We start from the raw sequence: 22,695 nt of genomic DNA on the forward strand, positions 1-22,695 counted from the left end.
CTGCTCCCTCTGTATATAAGTGCGTCACCCTGCGTGTGAAGCAGTGGTATTTCCGCCCTACGTAGTGCACTCTGTTTCCACCAGGGAGCCATTTTTGAGATGGAGTGTGTACAGTACGGCTGCGTGACGTTGTCATGAGAGGAAGTGGACTTTGTTCAGTGGGTTTACACCGAGGCGCTTGTTGCTCTCTTTAACAAACTCTAAACATATCAAAAGCTTCCTAACTGTCTATGAATAGCGGCTGTGCTAACCAGAACAACACCACAGGAGTTATTGGGGTATCAATAATGTAGCTTTCGGAGTTGATGGACATTTTTTACAGAGCTCTTCGCGGATAAATTAGATTTAACAGCGTCCAAAAGGCGGTAACATCAAAGCGGAAGTAGAAAGTATCCGACGCTGCTCGGTAAGTTGCCTTCAACTTCTGTAGACGGAAATGTTGCTTATTAACAGCTAATTAGGACGCTGTTACAAGTTTAAAGCTTTCATTTGTTTCAGAAAATGGCTCTTGTGTTGTTTGTAAGAAAAGGAAACGCCTTTTTTTGTCAGCAAAACGCGTGGTTTTATTTTTCTTCCACACCCGAAAATCCACACACAGCTCACATCCAGTTTACATTTGAAGCTTAAATCCGCCATTGCTCTTTCTGGAAAAAGGGTAAATTCTGAATGCTGATTATCATTTAGCAGAATTACAGATGGACAGGTTTGCTGTGACACCCAACAGGTAGTTATTTTCCCTGAAGCAGTGCAGAAACGCCCAGATAATATTCATATAAAGACACAAACTCAGCATTAAACCTCTAGCAGTTACAAACTGTAGTAAAATCCCTGGTTGTTGTTGACTGTATGCCTCTTGTACTGACTTGCAGGGGAATTTAGGTAATTTGAGACATAAGAAAGTTTGTTTTCTTTAAATATCTTTCATTTTAATTTCTTTAACTGATACTATACTGCTTAGGATTTCAGAAATACATAATGTGATGGGTACTGACAAGTATTTCTCACAGGATGGGTCAGTAAAGTGTCAAAAAGTGGGCCATAATGCCTGAATTCATCCTACTGTTATTTTATATATATATATATATATATATATATATAAACAAGTTTTAAAAAAAATATTTCGAAGCACGCATCACACCTGGTATAACGGATGAGGCAGGACACAAGTGTGTAAACTGTGCGTCTTATTAAAGGTAATATTAGATGATAAAGGTAATTTTTTAACATTAAAACAGGATTAAAAATGAAAAATGCACAAGGGTCAACAGCAGGAAACACAGAAGGAGAGAACAAAACAGATTTTACAGACAAAAGGCATCATAAGACCTAATAATGTATCACGGTGATACACAAAGGATATAAGAAGGCAAACTAATCACAGAACAAACACAGTACAGGTGAAGACAATCAGTAACAGACCAATGACAGGAAAGGGGCGGAGACAGGACCAAAACCCAAACCAAAACAAATGCTGCATCCCACCTAGTACTCGCCTACTTATATCATGCATGTGTGCAGGGTGAATTCAGCGAAGAAAACTGTCACAAAACTCCTCCTCCTTCACGCAAGGATTTTTGCGCAATATTAGCTGAAAAAGTGTTCTCGGATCCACTCTTCAAAAATCTACCGGCAATAGTAGACCATCCAGGGACCTTTGGGATACTCATTTCAATATACTACGATTTGGGACACACTAATTCTAATCTCGAATACTATTTAGGACGGATAATAGGCAGATTAGGACGCAGCAAAGGGCACGTGTCAAAACCTATACAGAAGCACCTGACTTGAACGTGCTGAGAGGGTGAATTTGTGATACCTGGAAGTAAAAATGTTGTGATGTCATTATTTGTATCAGTATTGCACAGTGTTAATGATACTCTGGTAAATCCTTATCACGATATATCACTGTATTAATATATCACGCTCTCCCTAACAAACACGCATAAATTCCCCCAGCATCCCAGAGATGCTACTTGGGTTACTTCAGTAATTTCCCATTTTGAGGTATTCAGGGAATTGTCTATAGCACAACATTAATCTGATCCACTTGACACTCAGAAGGACATTATTGTGCTTGTTCAATGGCCTATTTTTGTTCTTATTCTTTAATTTTAACTTCTCTTCCTTAACGCCATTAAACCTTTATTTTTACACATGGGAGTGGTTTTTACGGTTTCTCGCTCCATTGTGTCAGTATCTTTACAATGCATATAGTGGGAATGCGTATGCCAAGCAGGAAAATATCTAGTAGAAATCTTGGACAGTACATCATTCAGCATCAGGAACATTAAGTAAAGCCTAGACGTGCTGAAAAAGTGTAAATCAATAACATTTGATTATTAAGCACACAATATTGGTGTTGTGGACAGTGGAAAACATCTTTGCATTCCATTCTAGGCTACATCAAGGCTACATATGCAGTGTTTAGTTTGTTTCAATCAAACCCTGGTGTATTTTCCCTCTCAGTGTGGTTCTTTAGGCAGGTGAGAACACAACGGTCCAGCAGTCTCCACTCAGGTGCTGACTGAAACACCCGGGCCGAGAGCGTCTGAGCGAGGCGGTCTCAGCCCGCTTCCCGGTGAACTGTAGCAGGGCTCGACTGCAGTGAGAAAGTGATTCAACTCTGATTCAATCCGACTGCAGGAAGTGAATCAAACATGATGTGCGTTTTGAATAACAGTATTTTTTTTTTTTTTTTTTTATAGATGTGAGCAGCTAAACTGAGCCAAAGGACAGAGCTTTAGAACTGCAGATAGACAATGTGTTCTGGAGATTTGTAATGATGAAGAAAGACAGGAAATGAACATGGGAGGAGACACATACAATTTTTAAAATAGATATATATAATTATCTAGTAATTTACTGAGTGCTGGCTCGATGTTCTCCGTGCTTTTTGCTTTCTGACCAGTGAATGAAAGAGGATGTTTTCAGCTCTACACTCGCCTCAGATGACACTTTGTTGCTTTGATACACTCTGATTCAGACTTGGCAGTATATATAGGTGTGAAAGCACTCTCAGACCAAAAGCGATAACCTCACCCCGGTAGCACCTCAGCGACACAATAGTGGTCATGCAGTAGACATGTTTTTTTCAGTTTTTCAGTTTTTATCATGATATCTGGTGTTTCTACTTGGAAACAGAATACCATGAACAATCACAAGGCTGAAGTTACTCATCTTTCATACCTTTTAATGAAGATTAATAAAGCTGTATACTCTTGCTCTGTAATCAGGTGGTTTGGCACAAAAAAAGTTGAACAATCCTGATTCTCAATGCTTACATTGTTGTGTTTAGTTCTGCTTAATTGACATAGCAGGCTGGGAGCCTCAGACAGAAAGCTGTCCATCAAGCATGCTTATTAGAATATTAGGACACGCCCCTTAGGAAAGTTCCCTGCTTGGTTTGATCAGTGAGTTCAGCTGGTGTCTGAGGAGCTTTTGTTTTCTTTTCTTTTTTTTTTTTTAAACTTATTTTTAATCGGTAAGTTTGCTTCAAATTCTATAGACGGAAATGCTTTTAAAGCATCATCAATTCAGATTACATTTAAAGTGTGAACCTGTCATTCGTCATTCTGGATAGGTTAAAATTCTGAATATGGATTATATTTCAGAGTAATTTCAGATGAACAGGTTTGCTGTGACATCCTTCATGTCCAACAGGTACTTATTTTCCATGAAGCCATTCAGAAATGCTCACATTATCCATAATATAAATATAAATACTCATAGAACAACATAAATATTCATAGAACTTTAAATTGCTTCTTCTCTATGCATCTAAGTATGCTAATTAGAATATTAGGCCACGCCCTTTAGGACAATTCCCAGAATGGTCTGATTGATGAGTTCAGATGATGTTAGAGGAGCTTTTTTTTCTGCCTGTTTTTTCTTTTTTTTGCCAGATGTTTCATATAAAAATACTTTTGTTTCAATATTTTTAATGTTTTACAATATATTGTCTGCAACTTAACTGCACTTGTTTATTTTTCTTCTCTACTTAATTCTTATTTGAATGATTGTCAAGTCAAATTCCTTATAAGTAAAACTTATTCTGATTATGTAATCTCTCTCTCTCTCTCTCTCTCTCTTGCAGAATTTCTCTCTGGAACTGCAAAACAGCTGTCACTGACTTGAGCAACAGCCTTCCCGTTAGCGTTTGTTTTTATTCCTCACTTATCCTCTTTCAATAAACCACAGCGTCCTCACGCCATGTCTCTGGCCCTGAAGCAAGTCTTCAACAAAGACAGAACGTTCCGGCCCAAGCGGAAGTTCGAGCCAGGCACGCAGCGTTTCGAGCTGCACAAGAAGGCGCAGGCTTCCCTGAACGCAGGTCTGGACCTGAAGCTGGCCGTGCAGCTGCCTCACGGCGAGGACCTGAGCGACTGGGTGGCCGTGCACGTGGTGGACTTCTTCAACCGCATCAACCTGATCTACGGCACCATCAGCGAGTCTTGCACCGAGCAGACATGCCCCATCATGTCCGGAGGGCCCAAATACGAGTACCGCTGGCAGGACGAGCACAAGTACAAGAAGCCCACAGCGCTTTCTGCCCCAAAGTACATGAGTCTCTTGATGGAGTGGATCGAGGTACAGATCAACAACGAGCAAATCTTCCCCACCAATGTCGGTAAGAAAAACTTTAATTCTGTCCAATATACGTCACCTTATTTAATTATAATAGATTTTCTATAACAGCAGCTCTGAAAATTGTTCTGGCCAGAAATCACAGGTTTATATTAATACACTCAAATTATATTCTCTTTTAGTAAATCATTTTTTCAAGGCTCAATCATTGCTTTTGCTTCAATTCAGAAATTTTTTCCTCTAGATTTTCTCCCTAATTTAGTCTTGACCAATGTCCATCCACAAGCCAGCTCTCGTTTATCGTATGACACCTACAAACCCAGAAAAGTGAAGACTATCACGTGCGTCCTTTGAGACACATGAATCCAGCCATCCGCATCTTTTCAAACTGCTGCTCATGCTACGTCGCGGGTTGGTGTAACACATTTGGAAGAAAGCGCTATGCACCCTCATCTGCATACGTGAGCTCTCAGATGCCCATGATTGGCCAGTGTCGCTGTGATTGACAGGGGAGAGAGTATGCCACCCCTCCCACCTAGAGAGCACGGCCACATTTGCTCTCTTGGACTCTTGGCCGGGATTCAAACTCACAATCTCCAGATGATAAGGCGAACACTTGTTCTGTTGTGCCTCTCAGGGGCCCCAGAAATTATTTTACCTGGTTCCTTCATAAGTTCTTTCACAGCTTCAACTTCATAAGGATTTTATCTGTGTTTCATAAGCAGCATAAATTGATCTCCGTCTGCTTCGGCTTATTGTTGCTTATTTGGTTGCTTAGTGACCAGTGCTATTTCTAGGCATAAGCTAATACACCAAAGCCAGAGTATGAGACATATCCTGATACAGGCTTCGCGAGATGATAATGGCATCACATGATATTGACACAAATAAAATATAAACTTTAATACATTTATTTTGTAATGACAACAACTCACTGCAATGTTAGTACATTGTAAGATATCTAGATCAGGGTTTTAATATAAGATGTCATTTTCCCGTATTATTAACATGTTATTTTAATCATGATCAATGTCATAAATGTATTGGCCACGTTATTAATATGGAAAGATTGTTTGGCAGTAAGTTGTGCTTTAAAGATTAGGCTAAATAACAAATTTGTGTCTTCATCACTCCTAATGCTGTCTGACATCCACCTGAGGTACATGAGCACGTCACGCTTACCAGTTTAATTGTACAGATCAGGAAAAAAGCAGCGATCTAATTTTGTATACTTTCTCATCCCACCAAAATTAATTACGCCACTGCCAACACAAAACACAACATGCTTCTGAATTCTTTTTTGAGACGCGAGTGTGACTTACATCAAGCGCAGCACACAGGTGTTGATTTTGACCTGCGATTCAGTGCGGAGTCTAGGAAACTGCCATAGAAAGCAGAATCCGTGTTTATACGGCAATTTATAATAACTATCTTCAGAAATGTTCATATTTCTAGAAATGTACAAATTTGACTTTAGAAGTTTATTTCAATTCTGTGAGTTAACTGCTGTCTTGCACAGACAAAATCAGCAAATAGATTAAAAGTATTGTACTAAAAACTAAAGACATTTAAAAAAAAAAAAAACTCAGATTTTAAGGAAATATTGTACAAATGAGAAAGATTTAGATTTGTAATCATTGTTTAAAACATCCAGTGATCCTGTAGCAACATGGGCTGGCTTTTTTCTGACTTCTGACAGATACAGACTTGGTTTTTAAGACCTGCTTTGCATTCAAATTATATGCAAAGATAAAAAGCACAGTGACACCCAGCAGGACTGACTGTAATTGCACACCGAATCAGAAAGATATACTGAAGAATACTATTTAATTAAAATACTACACATTTAAAAAGAAGCAAACAAAAAGGTTTCTAAGAAAGCAGCAGGGTTGTTCCAGATGACTCAGGCTTTTCCCTGCCTTCGTCTCAGTGTCACCCTAAACCTGGCGTCTTGCTGCTCCTGCACTCATCCAAGCGTCACCTTTCAAATCAGGTGACGCAGTCCAGCTCAGGATATAAATACACCTTTTCAAAACGCTGCCAACATAGAGCTTAATGGCTTAATTAAATCTTCATCAGTTCGCTATTTATAAACCACACAAAGGCACAGCGATACTTAAGAGTGGCCCACATGGCAAAAATAATCATACTGTGATACATGAAGACATCTTCATGATACGTGATATGCAGTATAGGACAGGGCAAAATGATAATATGATATCAGTATTGTGATAGAATAATAACATTTATTACTCCTTTCTTAATCACTGTAACAGGTATTGACTTTAAAATCTATTTTTGCACAGATTACTTCGTTGCTTTCCTTTCCTTTGTTAAATAGTTCATTTTTTTTTCTATATTTTGGACACAAATCTATGAAATTACAGCAGTCCTGGTGGGTGCTTTGTTAACAAAACCTCAGCAAGATTATATATTGTATATCATAAAGATGTTTTCAAGTAAGAAGAAATGAGACGTCATATTTTTGCCATATCGTCTGGAAGATACCACTTGTAGCTACATGGGGTTGTGTACATTTATTCAAATAACTGGTTACCTGTTTGAGATGCCAGTATTTGAAAACTGTGCCTTAATAAGAGTGCATTAATATAAACGTATTGTTTGAATTACAGCTGGCTGTTATGTAAGGAATAATACAAGACAGACCATGCAGTTACACAAAAATAATCCAGGCCTGGGTGGTGTGATGCAGCACAACGCGACGCGGAGTGCCGTTACCTCCCTGAAATGGGGTGCACGATCTGGAGTGTGTTATTCCACTTATACCACAATGATTTGCCAATGATTACAATGTTTAATTTATTAATGAATGACACATCACACATTTTAACTGTTTATGGTTAAGATTTTATGTTGTGGAACGTCCGCAAGACAATTTAGTTCCTTATAGCCATGACAAATAGTTATTCCCTCACCAGCATTCTCTCTCTCTCTGTGTCTCTCTCTTTCTCTTTCTCTCTCAAAAAACACAGCTTGTTATTTAACAGAGAAACTGGAAAGCGTAAACTCCTCTGTCTTGAATACTTCCCCGGGCTGGGCCGCAGAGCACTATGACTGAGAGAGCGCTGACACCAGAGACTCCTTACTTAAATGTTAAATTATGTCTCCGAACAAAAAAACTTCACCACACAAACACATTTTTAGATTAGTAGCGCTGTTAGATTAGGTAGCACGTCCGCTGTTCAAGTCTCTGTTTATGAGCTGTTACTATAGGAACAATAACGCATTAGAACCAGCACATCAACATCAACCTGTTGTTCATGTTACAGCCGGAACTACTTTCCGAGTCTTCCAGTCATACAAATACAAAACAGTACACACCTTCTGCTCTGTGGTGTTAAAGAATATTCTGACCAATCTAAATCAAGAATTTAACAGCACTGTGGTATAATTTCTACGAGCCGCTACCAACAGGAGGAACGTTAAATTGCAGTGAGAAAATGATACTTGAATGTGGTATATTAAATACATGTTTTATATTTCCAAATAGTAAAATTAGGCATTAACAAGTTTATAAAATAGCAGAATAAGTCTGTATTACATTCTGTAACGTGACATGTCTTGGTTGATGGATAATATTTGGGTTAACATGGGAAATTGTGAATTTCGTGATGAGCTGTACTAATGTGATAGTAACACACTAAACTCTGTGTCGCTACAACAGTTGCTAATATTTTCTTCAGAAATATGTATCAGAATGTAATTTATAGTTCTATTGATAGCACATCATCATATCACTCGCTTGTAAGGTGCATTTTCTGTTTTATATGAGTCCACTTTAGTGTCTTTAGTCTTGAGTGGCTTCAGCAGTGGGGATTTTTTGCGTGTGGTTTTAATGCAGTATGTGTGAGTCATTGTCTTCACCTTGTGTTTAGTATAAAAACTGAGAGGAAGTTAAATGAAGCGAGATGAAAACAGCAGCCCGGAATTGCCATTTGACAGCAGCATGTTTAATGTGGGCTCTTTAATGCTATCACTCTGCAGGACAGTGTTTATAAGGCAACAACAGCGAGGGTTTGTGTAACAACACTGCAGCATCCAAATATAACACCCATCTACGTTTAGCAATTAACACACAACTGTTTGACGCAAGCATCTATTGCAGCTAACTGCTTTTGTCCGCAAGTGTCCCGGATATTATTTTGAAGAGTGAATCTGAAAATGTGAATTAACAGAGAGACTGAATGTTTTTTTTTTTTTTTAGAAACTGATTATACACGTACTTCGTTTAAAATTTCGAATGCCCTTACGCATGGAATTCAGTTTCGAATATTTTTTTGCCAACTGCAAAATTAAATTTCAGCTCAAATTTCAATTTCAGATCGTATGATAGAAATTCTAAATGTTAATATTCAACTTGAGATATTTAACTTCAGCATTTAAATGCTAATTTCTAATGGCAAGATGGCTTTATCCCACAGGTACGCCCTTCCCCAAGAGCTTCATGCAGGTGGCGAAGAAGATCCTGTCACGTCTGTTCCGCGTCTTCGTGCACGTCTACATCCACCACTTCGACCGCGTCAGTCAGATGGGGGCAGAAGCGCACGTCAACACCTGTTACAAACATTTCTACTACTTTGTTACTGAATTCAACCTCATAGACCACAAGGAGCTAGAGCCACTGGTCAGTGCGTGTGTGTGTGTGTGTACTTTTCGTACAAACAATATGGTAACAGATCTGGACTCTAGGGCACAGGTTCCCAACCCTGATCCTGGAGTACCCCCTGTCCTGCACATTTTAGTCTTTTCCCTGCTCTACCATGTCCACTGAGCTGTTTAATTACCTGATTACACGAATCAGCAGAGAAAACACTAAAATGTTCAGGACAGGGGGTTCTCAAGGTCCAGGGCTGAGAACTTGTGATCTAGGGTCATCATTTAATTCAATGCAATTTCATTTGTATAGCACTTCTAACAAATCAGCTTGACAGAAATCCAGATGTAGGTAATGTCCGTAATGAACAATCCAGAGGTGACAGTGGTGAGGAAAAAGTCCCTGAGGTGACATGAGGACGAAACCTTGAGAGGAACCAGACTTAAAAGGGAACCCGTCCTCTTCTGGGTGGCCCCGGATAGTGCGATCATAAATCATTTCAGTATACAGGTGTAGAAGAGTAACGGCAAACAGTACTGAGTGTGTTTCCAGGATGTTCAGTATGATATGTTCCTAATGTGAGTATGAGACCTGGGTTGAGCATGGGACAGTCGTGATGATTACAGCAGCAGCTCTTGGGTACAAATCTGCAATACCTAGGTGAGATTATCCACTGAAGCACGGGTGAGACGTGAGAATTGTTTTTGGGAAGCACAAATCTTTAGAGTGTTCATGTGGTTCCCCTTCTTGCCCAGTGTGCCAACAGGGACATGTGGGTGGAGCTACTATTAGTGCAGACCATTAACTGTTCAAACACAATCATCACAGAATGTTCACTCGAGTCAAATCATCAATATTTTATAAAAAGACACGGTACTCCAGGAAATAGTGTGACAGAATTTCTTACTTCGTATCGTACCACAGTACTAAGTATAAGGATAATGAGTGTTTTCGGGTGTAGGCTAGGAACAGCAACCTTGAGTAATGTCTAATAATATTCCCATTAATAATTTCCGTTTAGTCGACTGTATCTACACGAATGTTGAGTAAAAGCTAAATGAAACACTGAAACTCCTCCATTGTGGCTACTCTTAGTGTTCATAGGAAATGATGTCACTATACCACATCCTCCCCGAACTCCTCCCACTTTCACATGTACTTTCATGTAAAGGCAAATTGACACAGGTATTCAAGCAGGGTACAGATAGTTCTGAATTAACATTAACAATACTAATGATTATACACAAAGGGTACTTCACGGGTTTGTTAAGGGTTCATTAAGGGATTTTAGCTCCTACCAGGAACTCCTTCTGAAAGGGAACCACTCTGTGTAGAACCTTTATGGGTTCCCGCAGAGGAACAACCAAAGAAGGGAAGTTGTCTAACATGCTGTACTGTTTAGTAGAATAGAGTTGTAAGAGATCGGTAAGAGAGGGTGAGAGTGTCTCACTGAGACATAGAAAGTAGGTGTGTGTGTGTGTATGTGTGTGGGCATGTTTTCATATCTTGGTGAGGATACAAGGATAGGGATATCTGACAGTTTTGACCTTGCGGGGACATTTGGCTGATCCCCATGAGGAAAACTACTTTTTTACAATTTTTTTTCTTTTTTTTTTTTTTATTTCGTTTACTGAGGTTAAGATTATAGTTAGAGTTAGGTGTAAGCATGAATTAGCTGCATTAATAATGATGTCAGTGGAAAGACAGTATACATAAGGATAGTTAGAAAAGTGTGTGTGTGTATGAAAAAGAAGAAAAAGGCTGAAGGCAGTGGAAAGTATACACAGTGTGAGGAGGACAGTGTGTGTAGGCACATCAGTGCTATTTTGTGTGCATGCATACATTTCATTTAAATATGTAAAAAAAGAGAGAGAGAGAGAGAGAGCAGAGCGAGAGGGAGGAGAAGCAAAAGACAAAAAGACACGTCACTGTGACTAACAATCCATTTTGGGTGCTAATGGGAATTCATAGTGTCAGTGTGATTCACAGGATTTTCCCACATCATCTCTCCTGGTCTCTGCCCACACTTAATGGAAGGGTTTGTCCAAGAAAATGTCATGTCAAAAGCCTGTAGGCTGCCCTCAGTAACAGAAACAGCCTAGAAGCACAACATCCAACATAGTACATGTAGTGCATATTGTTTTATTTTTTTCAGATTTTTTTTTCCACATGATAAACACGTGATGGCTCGTGTTTCATGAGTTCATGTGCAATTTCAAGGGTATAACATTCACCCGTTTTTTCATGTGATCATATAATACTCACATTATAGCATGAATTTTTCATAAATGACAGTATTAAAAAGGTTGTTTGGTGTGTGTGGGTGTCGATGTGGGTGGGGTTATGTTACGTGTTTTGTAAAATGACTACCTTCTGTTTCTCTCCTAACAGAAAGAGATGACGTCACGGATGTGTCACTGAAATGGCGTCTCGAGGTGGTACATTCCAAACAGATCGGCCCAACCGTCCGAATCAACGAATTTTAAAAAAAAATGAACCAAAGTTTCCAAAGACTCTATTTTTATACACTTTTAAAGTACTGTAATATTCTATTTAGCGAGAAATATGTTAACATCCTGAATTGCTCTCTTTAATGTGTAGAAATATTTTTTTTGCTAGATTGCAGTATTAGAAGTCCTTGTTTTTCAGTTTTGATTCTGAATCATTTCTGTTTGCTGTTATTTTTCCCTGTCTGAAGCATACAGATTATATTTGTTATATTTATGTATGTGTTTGAGACATTAAACATATTCTGCTAAATATATTTACTTGTCTGTCAGAATGGAGATTTTCAACATAACCATTTTTTCTGTTTGACTATCTCCCAATTTACAGTTACAACAGTTGATTGTTGTGAAAGAGTCCACTTACAGTAGATTAATTCAGCATTCATGCAATTAGCCAATCAGGCAAAAATGTGGCAGCAGTTCAGTGCACAAAATCATACAGTTACAGATCAAGATCAGTTACAGATCAGGTAATGTTCACATCAAACATCAGAATGGGGAAAAAGCTCAGTGAATTAATGAGTATGACACTGGCATGTTGGTGCCAGATGAGCTGGTTTGAGTATTTCAGACTTCCTGTGGTGTCAGTTCTGTGGGCGGAAACACCATGTTAGGTCAGAGGAGAATTTCCAGACTGGTTCAAGCTGACAGGTTACACAAATAAGCACTCTTTACAACCGTGGCGAGGAGAAAAGCATCTCAGTATATACAACATGTCAAAACTAGAGGTGGATGGGCTACAACAGTAGATTGGCTGACTGGCTGAATTGTATCAAAAAAACAGGTGTACATGTGTTCCTATTAAAGCGACCAGTGAGTGTAGATAAAATATTTTTACATAAACAGGGTGCCCATAAACTAATAGCACAGGTAACAATTTTACATTTAAGCAGAAACATTTTATTAGGAATGTAACATGCAGAACATAACATTCACACATTTACATTTTAATTTAATTCAGATTAATTTAATTTAATTTTATTATTATAGCCCTTTTATCAACAGACTGTCACACTTCTAGCAATTTCTTAAATCTGAAATCAACATAATTAAATAATTATTAAAAGCAACAAACAAAATCAATTAATATTAGAAATAATCAATAAGTGATTAATGTTGATCAAAAATATAGCTGCAAGAGGCGATCTGCGGGGTCCAAGCACCCTTTGTTCCCAGAATGGGTAGTTGTTGGCAAATTGCACAGAACAGCAAATAAATAATAGATTATAAGATTAACCCTGGTCCTAGTCTAATCCTGTGCATATTAGTGTTTCCCTGGTCTAACTGACCTGACTCAACTAATCAACTAATTAATAGCCATACCTGAGTTGCAGTGGGTGTGTTAAAGCAGGAGAAAGTAATAAAATGTGCATTATAGAGCGTTCTCCAGCATCAGTATACTGAAAATACTGAATGTGATCGAATGTACACAGGAATATATCATATATTTGTTTTGTATAATTGGCACTGCAGCAAATAATCAAACAGTTCACAGAGTGCCACAAAATTTTTGCATTAAAAAAAAAACTTTTGCATAGCAAAAGTCTATAATATTGTGTAAAAATGGTTATTGTTCTATCTTATTAGCACACCTGTAACTATTAATAATTGCTACTGGTACTTCAGACATTCACAACAGAGAACACACAGTTGCCACCAGGTGGCGCCATAAGCACTGAAAAGACCCACCATTAACACAGTGAAATGTGGAGTTCTTTAACTCAAACCATTTAAAATGATTCATTTTTATTCATATCTGTTTTACAGCTCATTTGATAAACGAGCTTAACTGATGGTTCGTTTGTTGTTGCATGACAAACTGAAGCATTTTAATGATAAATGTGTGTGAAATGTTCTGTTGTGTTCTGTTCCTTTGGGGAAGAAAGCTTGTGGAACAAATGTCGGAATGCCAAATGGAGAAAGAAAACAAGCTAAATATAACTGAAGCTCATCAATTGAGGCATTTCAGATGGAAGTTTCACAGGCTCATTTGTCAGAATTGCCTCATTCTTTGGAATGGGTTAGGTTACTGGCTTTGGCCCTGCAAATTCTAGTATATTCTACAGGGTCCAGTGGTGGTTCAGAGGTTAAAGCTCTGGGTTACTGATCAGAAGGTCAAGCTGCCACTGTTGGGGCCTTGAGCAAGGCCCTTTAACCCTCTCTGCTCTAGGGGCACCGTATCATGCCTGACCCTGTGCTCTGACCCCAACTTCCTAACAGGCTGGAATATGTGAAGAATAGAATTACTCCGTACTGTGATGTATATGTGACAAACAATGGCTTTCTTTTTTCTTCTTAAAAAAAAAAAACAAAAAAACAATACTTGAGGTAAAACCGGAAGTTTGGATGCACCAACATCATTGTTCCATTTCACTTCTTGGCTTGTTGGTTAGCAAAAACCGTTTCAGCCCCAAGGCCATGAGTAGGAGTCATGATTTAACTGTTTACTGGCAAAAATGTACTTCCAGGAAGTCAAAGTCAAAACTATCACCTCTCCTCTACTCCATCCATCAAGGGAACGGATTCTCAGACATGTGTAATCACGACACCAGTGTTTAGAAAGTGACACTAAACAAAGCTAGAACAGGGGTTCTCAAACCTTTTGTAGCCAGGGACACCTTTACGACTCACTCACTTTCAGTAAGTACTTTATCCTGATCCGCGTCAGGTAGGACCCTGGAGCTGTGAGGCATTTAAATGTGTACAATAATTCATTCATTCATGTATCATCAGTAACCACTTTATCCTGGTCAGGGTTGCAGTGGATCAGGAGACTATTCCAGGAACACATGGTCCAAGGCGTGAGAATACAACCTGCAGTGTGGACACCATGCACACACACGTTCACACCGAGCAGCAATTTGGCATAGTCAACCCACTTACTGGGATGTTTCTGAGAAGAGGGAGGAAACTGGAGAACATTCAAAACTCTGCTCAGACAGTAACCCAAGCTCAGGATGGAACCGTGCCTCCAGTGTACAATAATATTTTGTCTACTTATTGGAGTTATACAGCTTTTTATTCCTGAACTTTCCATATATAGAACACATTAGGCCCAAGATGGTGTTATTTTTAACTCTGATAATGATATGTTGTGAATTCCCTCTGCTGTAACTAAATCACAGTGAAAAATCACATACTCTCTGGCAATGATCCCCTGGGGGTCCCTGGACAGCACTTTTGGAAACCACTACCCTAGAGCAATGTTCTCAAAGTAGGGTTCATGATGCAGTGCCAGGTGGTTATTTATTTATTTATTTAGGTTCCAGTGGTGGAAATCACAAACTAGTCTATGATTATCAAATATTTATTAGTGGGTCCTAATAGTTATTAGCCAGCTTGACTGACCACTTAAATTGAATGGTTTTAATCCAAACCTCAGTAACTCAAAAACAAATGGCTCTATATACACAATATGTCGAAAAGTATGTGCACCCCTGACCATCACACCCATATGTTTTTTCCCCAAACTGTTGCCACAAACCTGGAAGCAAACAATTGTATAGAATGTCTTTGTGCTCTAGCATTATGATTTCCTTTCACTAGAACTAAGCCCAAACATGTTCCAGCATGATAATGCACCTTTGCACAAAGCAAGCTCCATGAAGATAAGGTGTGTTAAGGTTGCAGTGTCCTGCACAGAGCCCTGACCTCAATCCCACTGAGCACTCTTGGAATGAATTGGAATGCCGCCCCAGGCCTCATTGTCCAACTCAGTGCCTGATCTCACTAATGCTCGTGCTCGTGCTGAATGGGCACAAATCCCCACAGCCACGCTCAAAAATCTAGTGGAAAGACTTCGCAGAGAAGCGGAGCTTATTATAACAGCAAACACAGGGGGACTAACTCCATGGTAAATTAATTTCTATGGTTTTGGAAAGGGATGTTCAACAAGGACATCTGGTTGTGATGGTCAGGTGGTCCACATACTTTTGGTCATACAGTGTATGTTCAACTTGGACCTAATGTGTTGCGTCAGTGCAAAGCTCAGGAATAAAAAGCTCTATGACAACTATATTATTATGTATACATTGAAATAAGGAGTCCACAGAATTCATTTTAACATTAGAGTCGTATTTGGCTCAGAAAGAAGTTTGAGAACCTCTGTCCTAGACTGTTGGTGGTCATTTAGTAGTAGTGCTGAACTGAACACTTGGAACACGACCATAATGGCGGACAGGATTTAGTGCGCGAGCTCGAACACAGTTTAAACCTGGAGCTCAGCCGTTAACTGATTTTTCCAGAAAGTTCTAACTGTTTTTGTTTGTTTTTTTACATTTCCTTGTAAATTAGGTGAAGAAAATGTTACAGAGTATCTTTCATTCAGGTCAGTTGATTTATAACCTACATTTGAACATATAGGTTGGTTAAAAACGTTATATTTTATGTTGAGGTAAATAACTAGCATGCTAATCATAACTAACTAGCATGCTAATCACCGTTGGACTTTAAGAAATAAGGGCACACAAGCGAGAAGACAAACAAGTCATTCATTCATTTGTGTATTTATTTAAAAGGGACACTTTGAATTGAAATAATTCGTCTCCCAAAAATGCTAAGTTGGTTTAATTCATGTATAATTAAATACAGAGATTAGTTTATAACAACCCGATTAGTTTGAATAGAGCGCGTGCTTCCTAGTGAATAAATAAAGTAAAATAAATTCATAATTAAATGAATGAAATATTTTCTCATGTAGACAGACCATAGCATTAATAGCCATTCAAAAGTTAACACGCAATGTTTCAATGAAATTTGTAACAACAACAGAATCTTAAACACGCTGCAAAATAAAAATAACAAGCCGCTGACTTCCGGGTTCAGTTGAGAGAAACTTTAATAATAATAATAATAATAATAATAATAATAATAATAAAATGTATCTCTCTCTTTTATTTTTTTTAAAATTTATTTTTATTTTTTTTTCTTAGCCTCATTCAAATCACACTAACAAACTCCCTGAGTCCTGTCCGTGTGTTACGTGCAAGATGTGCAACAGTCAGTTCCTTCCCCCTTTCTTTCCTGTTCATTTGTGTTGCCAAATCCACTGGTTTCCCCCAGTAAGTTGCTAACGTTGGGTGTTTTGTTTTCATTAAATTAAGTTAAATTAGTAATTGGATGAAAGAAACCCACAAACAGTAATTAATACACATTCATGAACATTGGTTATGATTAAAAGTTTCCATTTACATCAGAAAATTTCATTCCTCTTTCATCTGAACCTAATCTTAATAAGATCAAAATCTTATCATAAAGACATTCTAGTTTGACTAAAACCCATTTGCTGTATAAAAATCAGCTCTTTACAGCCGTTTGATCACCATCCACCCATGTTGTTTGCCATTTTTATTCATTTTATGCAGTGTGCTTTCACATCTTTTAATGCGGTTCTTCAGTACGAATCAGAGTGAAACTGATACTTTTGGTTCATTAGTAATTTGGTTTGTTTTCTTAGTGCAACTAATTAAGCGAACCCAAAAATGGAAAAAAAACGTTAACTGAGGGACGTGACGGATGAAAACACATCATTCATTGGTCAGAAATACGACGATGGAAAACGTAAACAAACCTTTCCCAAGTGTGTGAAGAAAATTGTAAAAATCACATGAGAACAGAGAACATGGAGCTGTACTCAATATATTACTGGATAATTATAGAAATTTGTATTTTCAAACATTTTGTGCATCACATCAACCGTTTTTGTCCATCAGTCCAAGTCTACAGAGCACATGGCATTTCCGCAGGACTACAGCTCTGTCCTTTGGCTCAGATTGCACCTCGCACTTCAGTTTAGCAGCTGAGAAAAATCTCATCTGCTAAACAGAACACATGATATGTTTAATTCACTTTCTGTATTTGGGACAATTCAGGATCGATTTGCTTTTTTCACTGCATTCCAACAGCGCTAGAGTTCGACTGAACCCGTACCGAGACCACCTCACAGAGATGGCTGTTTCGGTCCGAACAACCGGTTGCTGTGTTCTTACCTGTAAAAACTACCCGCACCAGGGTTCGATTCAAACGTACTAAAAATGTAGTAGGACAGGTTTCGGTTGGTCGTCATGGAAGAATTTTAGACTTGTATGCATTTCAGATCAGATCTGTTTCAAGTGGTTATCTTTACACTTCATATTTTTATGTTCAGGCATAATCCTTATACAAGACACCAAGTGTAAAAAGGCCCTATTGTAAATACAGTAAATGTATGTGGATTACAAATAGGAAGTGTTTAATAAGACAAAATAACGCAACGTGTCATGTTACTAAGGGACACTTTTTTTAATGGGTTTATATGGAGGGTAACATGTCTCTGTGTAAGCTGTTACTATAGAAATGATAAGCTTTATAATAAAGGATAGAAGAAATTAAAACTAATATATTGAAAATTAAACTAGAAATATGAAAAATGAAGAAACAACAAATCATATTGAAGATTAAATATTACTAAATGTTTGTATAGCAATTAATAAATTCAGCTTTTTGTATGGCTTTGTTAAAATGTGTTGTATGATGTTACTTCGTAAATCTTATAACACATTTGGAGCTAACTGTCACAAAGTTAGAGTTTGAAAGTAGTGTTTGGTGTAGAGCTTGTGTAGATTGTGTATTTTTGGTAGTGAGCTCAGAGATTGTTTTACGCAGATCTGGCAACCCTGTAGCTGAATCAGTGCAGCCGGTTCCAGCCGGTCTGCGCTTTGTTTTCTTCTGGAACTTGCCTGAGGAACCGAGACAAAACGAAACGTCATACACCAATGGGCGGGGCCAGAACATCCGTTCAGCAGTGGGCGTGGCCTCGGTGCTGCTACGTGCCAGACGGCTTGTGTGTGTGTGTGTGTGTGTGTGTGTGTGTGTGTGTGTGTGTGTGTGTGTGTGGTTCAATGCGGCTCAGGGTTGCATCAGAGACATTTGGAGGTTAATCAGATGGATTTTTACTGCCTGAGTGCAAGTTTGTTTTTATTTATTTGTCTGTCTGATGACGCAGCCCTTTTTTTTTTTTTTTTTTTTTTTTTTTTTTTTAACCTAGAGGTGGACAATATGGCAAAAAATCGATATATAAATATCTGATATATATCTTCAATACACAATATGTTTTACGATAATTAGTTTGTGGAAGTTGTGTAAAGTGACAACAGTGACGTGTTATCAGTTAATAAATTATCAGTTAATAGGTTTTTGAAATTCAACATTGTAAAGTATTTTATAAGTTTAAAAAAAAAAGGCAAAAATGGCCATAAACCCATGAAACTTAAAGATAAATTTCTCAACACTGAATTGTAGAAAATGTGCATTTAACCACCTCTCTCTCTCTCTCTCTCTCTCTCTCTAAACAAGGTTTCTTTGCTCTTACAGGATACATTTTGCTCTGAAATGAGTAACTGGGTTGAAAGTAACACGGTGGAGTTTCTTAGCATAAAATTAACGAACACACAAATTGTGTTTCAAGTCAGCATGAAATAGCTTCTTAGCTGTGATTTGATTTTGTATGTTGACATTTTCCTCTGAAACAGGAAGTCGTAGCGACGTCATGCTGAACTGCTTGACTGACTTACACAACAGTGAACAGCGCTCAAGATAATCTGCACAAACCTGTCACTTGGCTTAGCGAGCTCTTCAGATATGGAGAACAGCGAAGAGATTAATGAGAGCCTTTAAATTAGTCAAGTCAGCTTTTATTATCAATTCTCTCATCACATATAATAAAGTTCCTCCAGAATCACGGTGCTACAGTTAACACGGGAAAACAGGAGACACCATAAAGAGCTCCGTCAGTAAGAGTAAGATGTTACTTAGTCTTCCTGATGGAGAATACTATTACCTGATGATGTGTAAAGCCAAGATCACATTCTCACTCAGTCTAAGGAAGGAGCGAATACTACCGCCTGCCAGAAATTTCCTAATTATGATGTTAGCACACTTGAATGCCACGACAATGTTATAATTACAACACAGGAACTGAAATTCTTCTGTGAAACCTGACTTGAGTTGACCCTGAGATCAGGGCGTGTCAGTGCAACTTCTCCCTAAGATCTTCAAGAAAATTTGGATGATGTAACTTCCTGTTGACTTGGGATATTCCAAATATTTCATAGGAGTGAATGTGTTCAGGTAACAGCGTTGAGGGAATGTTTTGGAACTAAAATGTCCATTTTTTTGTGGAAAAGTATGTTTCAAGCATGAGATGTTAAACGGATTCACACCTTATATCGTGGCAAAAACACTTCAATTCAGAATAAGAAAAAAGACTTCTAAAGACATGGGGTTCTGGATGCCAAAAATCAATGGACTTTATTGAATCAACTAACAAAGCCGAGATGTCTGCAGAACACCTGCTTTACCTAGTCGTGGCCCAAGCTTTTATACAATTCTAAAAGTAATCTAAAATAAAAAAAAAAAATAAAAGTAATCTCATCAGGCAGAGTTTTCTCATTTTTACTTTTAAATCATACCCCTACCTTTCGCCACAATTATTTCACTGGCCCACTGACATAGTTTTAATAGTGGCGTGAGCTCAGCCAGTCTATTTTTTAAAAAGGAGTTAAAAAGAGACAATTAAAAGATAAGACAGTATAAAACATAAAACCTCTGAATATTTGGTACTATTCGGTACTTTCCACAAACCAGGTCACATCGGTTTATTTCAGTTCCACTACATGTACCATGCACACTTGGTTTAACACTCTGTCATAGGATGCGATCATATCACACTCCCTTCTGGTTTACATATTTCACTAAACAATAATTGGAGTACTTCAAAGCGGTTACATTCTTAAGCCTTTGATTTACACCTTGATTCCTCAGAAAATAGGATACAGTACAAATGGGCAAGAGGAAATAGGATACAATACAAATTAAGTATAAATGAAGGATTAAAAATCTTCCAAACTTAATGCAAAAACCTTTACGTGTAATCATTTGGAACATGTATAAAAAAACGCAAACAGCCGAATGACTTGGAGATTCCTGAAAGACTAGTCAGTGTTCATGATCTGTGCGAGTGGACTATTCTGTAACAAATAAGTGCATTTAAATGACCATCATTAACTTATAACCGTCAGAAGGAATGACAGAATGATCAGTGACGATTCATCAAAATACTGATATCATATTGGTCATATATCAAGCTTTATTTTTTTTGCTCAGATCCGATCTCTCCATTGTGATGTTTCACATTAGTGTTTTGCATGACCTCTGACCTCTGTCCTGAACCGACCCGCATTTGCACAGTCTCAAGATCAATAGCATGCATGGTCCATATGAGTCAACAACAATACACATCTTATATACTCTGGGAGAAAATGGTACTTTACTGGAGTTGCACCCTCAAGGCCACATCTTTATACCTTTATTTAGGAGACAGAAGGTGTAGTAGCGTAGCCTAGCTTTAAAAAAAATCCATAAACAGACTTTCCAGATTCGCTCAATGTTCCACCAAGGCTGCTTCAGCCTATAATACTGTATGTAGTAGCTTCATATACAGATCAGTATGAAGCACACATACACACACAGGGTCATTCAGGTCTGCAGACAGGTGTGTGTCCTGATTCTGATTTGGTTGGAGGATTAAGATCTTGGACGGCAGAGTACTGTGGCGTTCAACTCTGGGACAGCTTCAGATGCTCCTGCAGAAGCGGCAGTAATTCTTGATCGTGCGTACAGCTTGGAAAATATTCAGATGTAACCGAGTAGGAGCAGTGACTGGTGTATAAACACACATTCCAGCACTACTCTCACACACACGTCTATCTTGAAGCTCATGTAACATGCAAGTCTGCATTATCGAGCCAGGACATCCTTGAACCTGTAGTCTGTTTTGCTAGATAGATATCTAACCACCTAACGTTAGCTTCCACTTTCCATGCCAATACTAGTTTAAAAAAAAAAAACAACAGTTGCATTTTCTCTCTCATCTCACTCTCTTGTCACTTTTCCTTTCGTTTTAGTAAATGCCTCTCTGTCTACTTCTGTGTAATACTCGCTCAAGAGGAAGGATGGGGAAATAAATAACAATTGTAATTGTACCATAACTTTATAAGCTAAAATGCATAGAGACGCCCTTTGAGATGTAACCATAACAACAATATGATTAAGACAGACAGACAGTAAGGTGACTAAAGTTATGTAAATATCTAAAACGACAGATCAAGTTTATATTATTCAGTTATAACTAAGCAAAAAGTGTACAAAGTCACTGTTTTTAAAAAGCGAGTGTGGTATAAGCGAGATAATGGCAGACACGTGTTCCATTATCAGAAGAAAACAGACTTCGGTTGGAGCATGCGCTTCTTTGCCTCCACCTCAGAGAGCATTTTCCGTTACATAATAAATAGCAATACAATTTATAATGAAATTATGACCGTTTCTATTCTTTAAAATAGTATTTTACTTATATCTGACTCCCTAAATAAATTATTAATCATTTCCCAAATTTAATCTTATCATCAATTATATTTTGTAAAAGTTGACAATCTCCCAATCTCATGCATCCAAAGATCCCAAACTAGATTTCCTCTCAGTCCTCAAAGACCCGCATTCAGTCTACATTTCCCTGTCCTAGTCCCTCCCACAATGCACCTGGGTGTGAGAACTGATTCAACCATACATACATACATACATGTGTAAATGAACACGCACGCAGAGACGCATGCATTCCAGGCTCTTTTGCACAACATGTGAATGTCCCACCCTGTAGGAAGGTGCACACACGCACACACACACACTGTCAACATGTAGGAACTCACAATGAAACATCTACACATCCCGGCCAATCAGAGGCCACGTTTGTGTTACAGACGTCAGTCGGGGGTGTGCCGCTATTGACTCTGGAAAACGCATTCCAGGCCGCGGGTGAGCCCCAAAGTGCCCCATTGGCCCTTTTTATGATGTTGCGCTCATGCTAGCCCGCGAGTAACCCCCGCTCCTGCCTCAGAATACGGCTTGTTGTCAACACCACCAGGAATTGCATCATGTGCTTCTCCCTCCCTGAAC

At 38.4% G+C, this 22,695-nt stretch overlaps 1 protein-coding gene across 2 annotated transcripts; it reads left to right on the forward strand.

Annotated features, from left to right (window-relative positions):
• The first annotated feature begins 101 nt into the window (after nt 1-101).
• Nucleotides 102-11,966, forward strand: mob3a (MOB kinase activator 3A). Of its 2 annotated transcripts, XM_034306859.2 has the most exons (5): nt 102-406; nt 2,470-2,665; nt 4,097-4,630; nt 9,030-9,232; nt 11,594-11,966. In XM_034306859.2, the coding sequence occupies exons 3-5, from the start codon at nt 4,213-4,215 to the stop codon at nt 11,621-11,623; spliced, it is 651 nt and encodes a 216-aa protein (XP_034162750.1). In that variant the 5' UTR covers nt 102-406; nt 2,470-2,665; nt 4,097-4,212; the 3' UTR covers nt 11,624-11,966. The 2 variants fall into 2 exon arrangements, with proteins under 2 accessions (XP_034162750.1, XP_026783837.1); XM_026928036.3 differs by lacking the exon at nt 2,470-2,665 and having other exon boundaries at nt 103-406.
• Nucleotides 11,967-22,695: the final 10,729 nt, after the last annotated feature.

The sequence above is a fragment of the Pangasianodon hypophthalmus genome, chromosome 8, assembly GCF_027358585.1.
Source record: "Pangasianodon hypophthalmus isolate fPanHyp1 chromosome 8, fPanHyp1.pri, whole genome shotgun sequence".
Classification (NCBI taxonomy): domain Eukaryota; kingdom Metazoa; phylum Chordata; class Actinopteri; order Siluriformes; family Pangasiidae; genus Pangasianodon; species Pangasianodon hypophthalmus.

Coding starts and splice junctions, on each gene's coding strand:
- mob3a (XM_034306859.2), top strand. CDS start 4,213: ATGTCTCTGGCCCTGAAGCAAGTCTTCAACAAAGACAGAACGTTCCGG. Junction 4,631..9,029: donor AATCTTCCCCACCAATGTCG/GTAAGAAAAACT, acceptor TTTATCCCACAG/GTACGCCCTTCCCCAAGAGC. Junction 9,233..11,593: donor ACAAGGAGCTAGAGCCACTG/GTCAGTGCGTGT, acceptor CTCTCCTAACAG/AAAGAGATGACGTCACGGAT.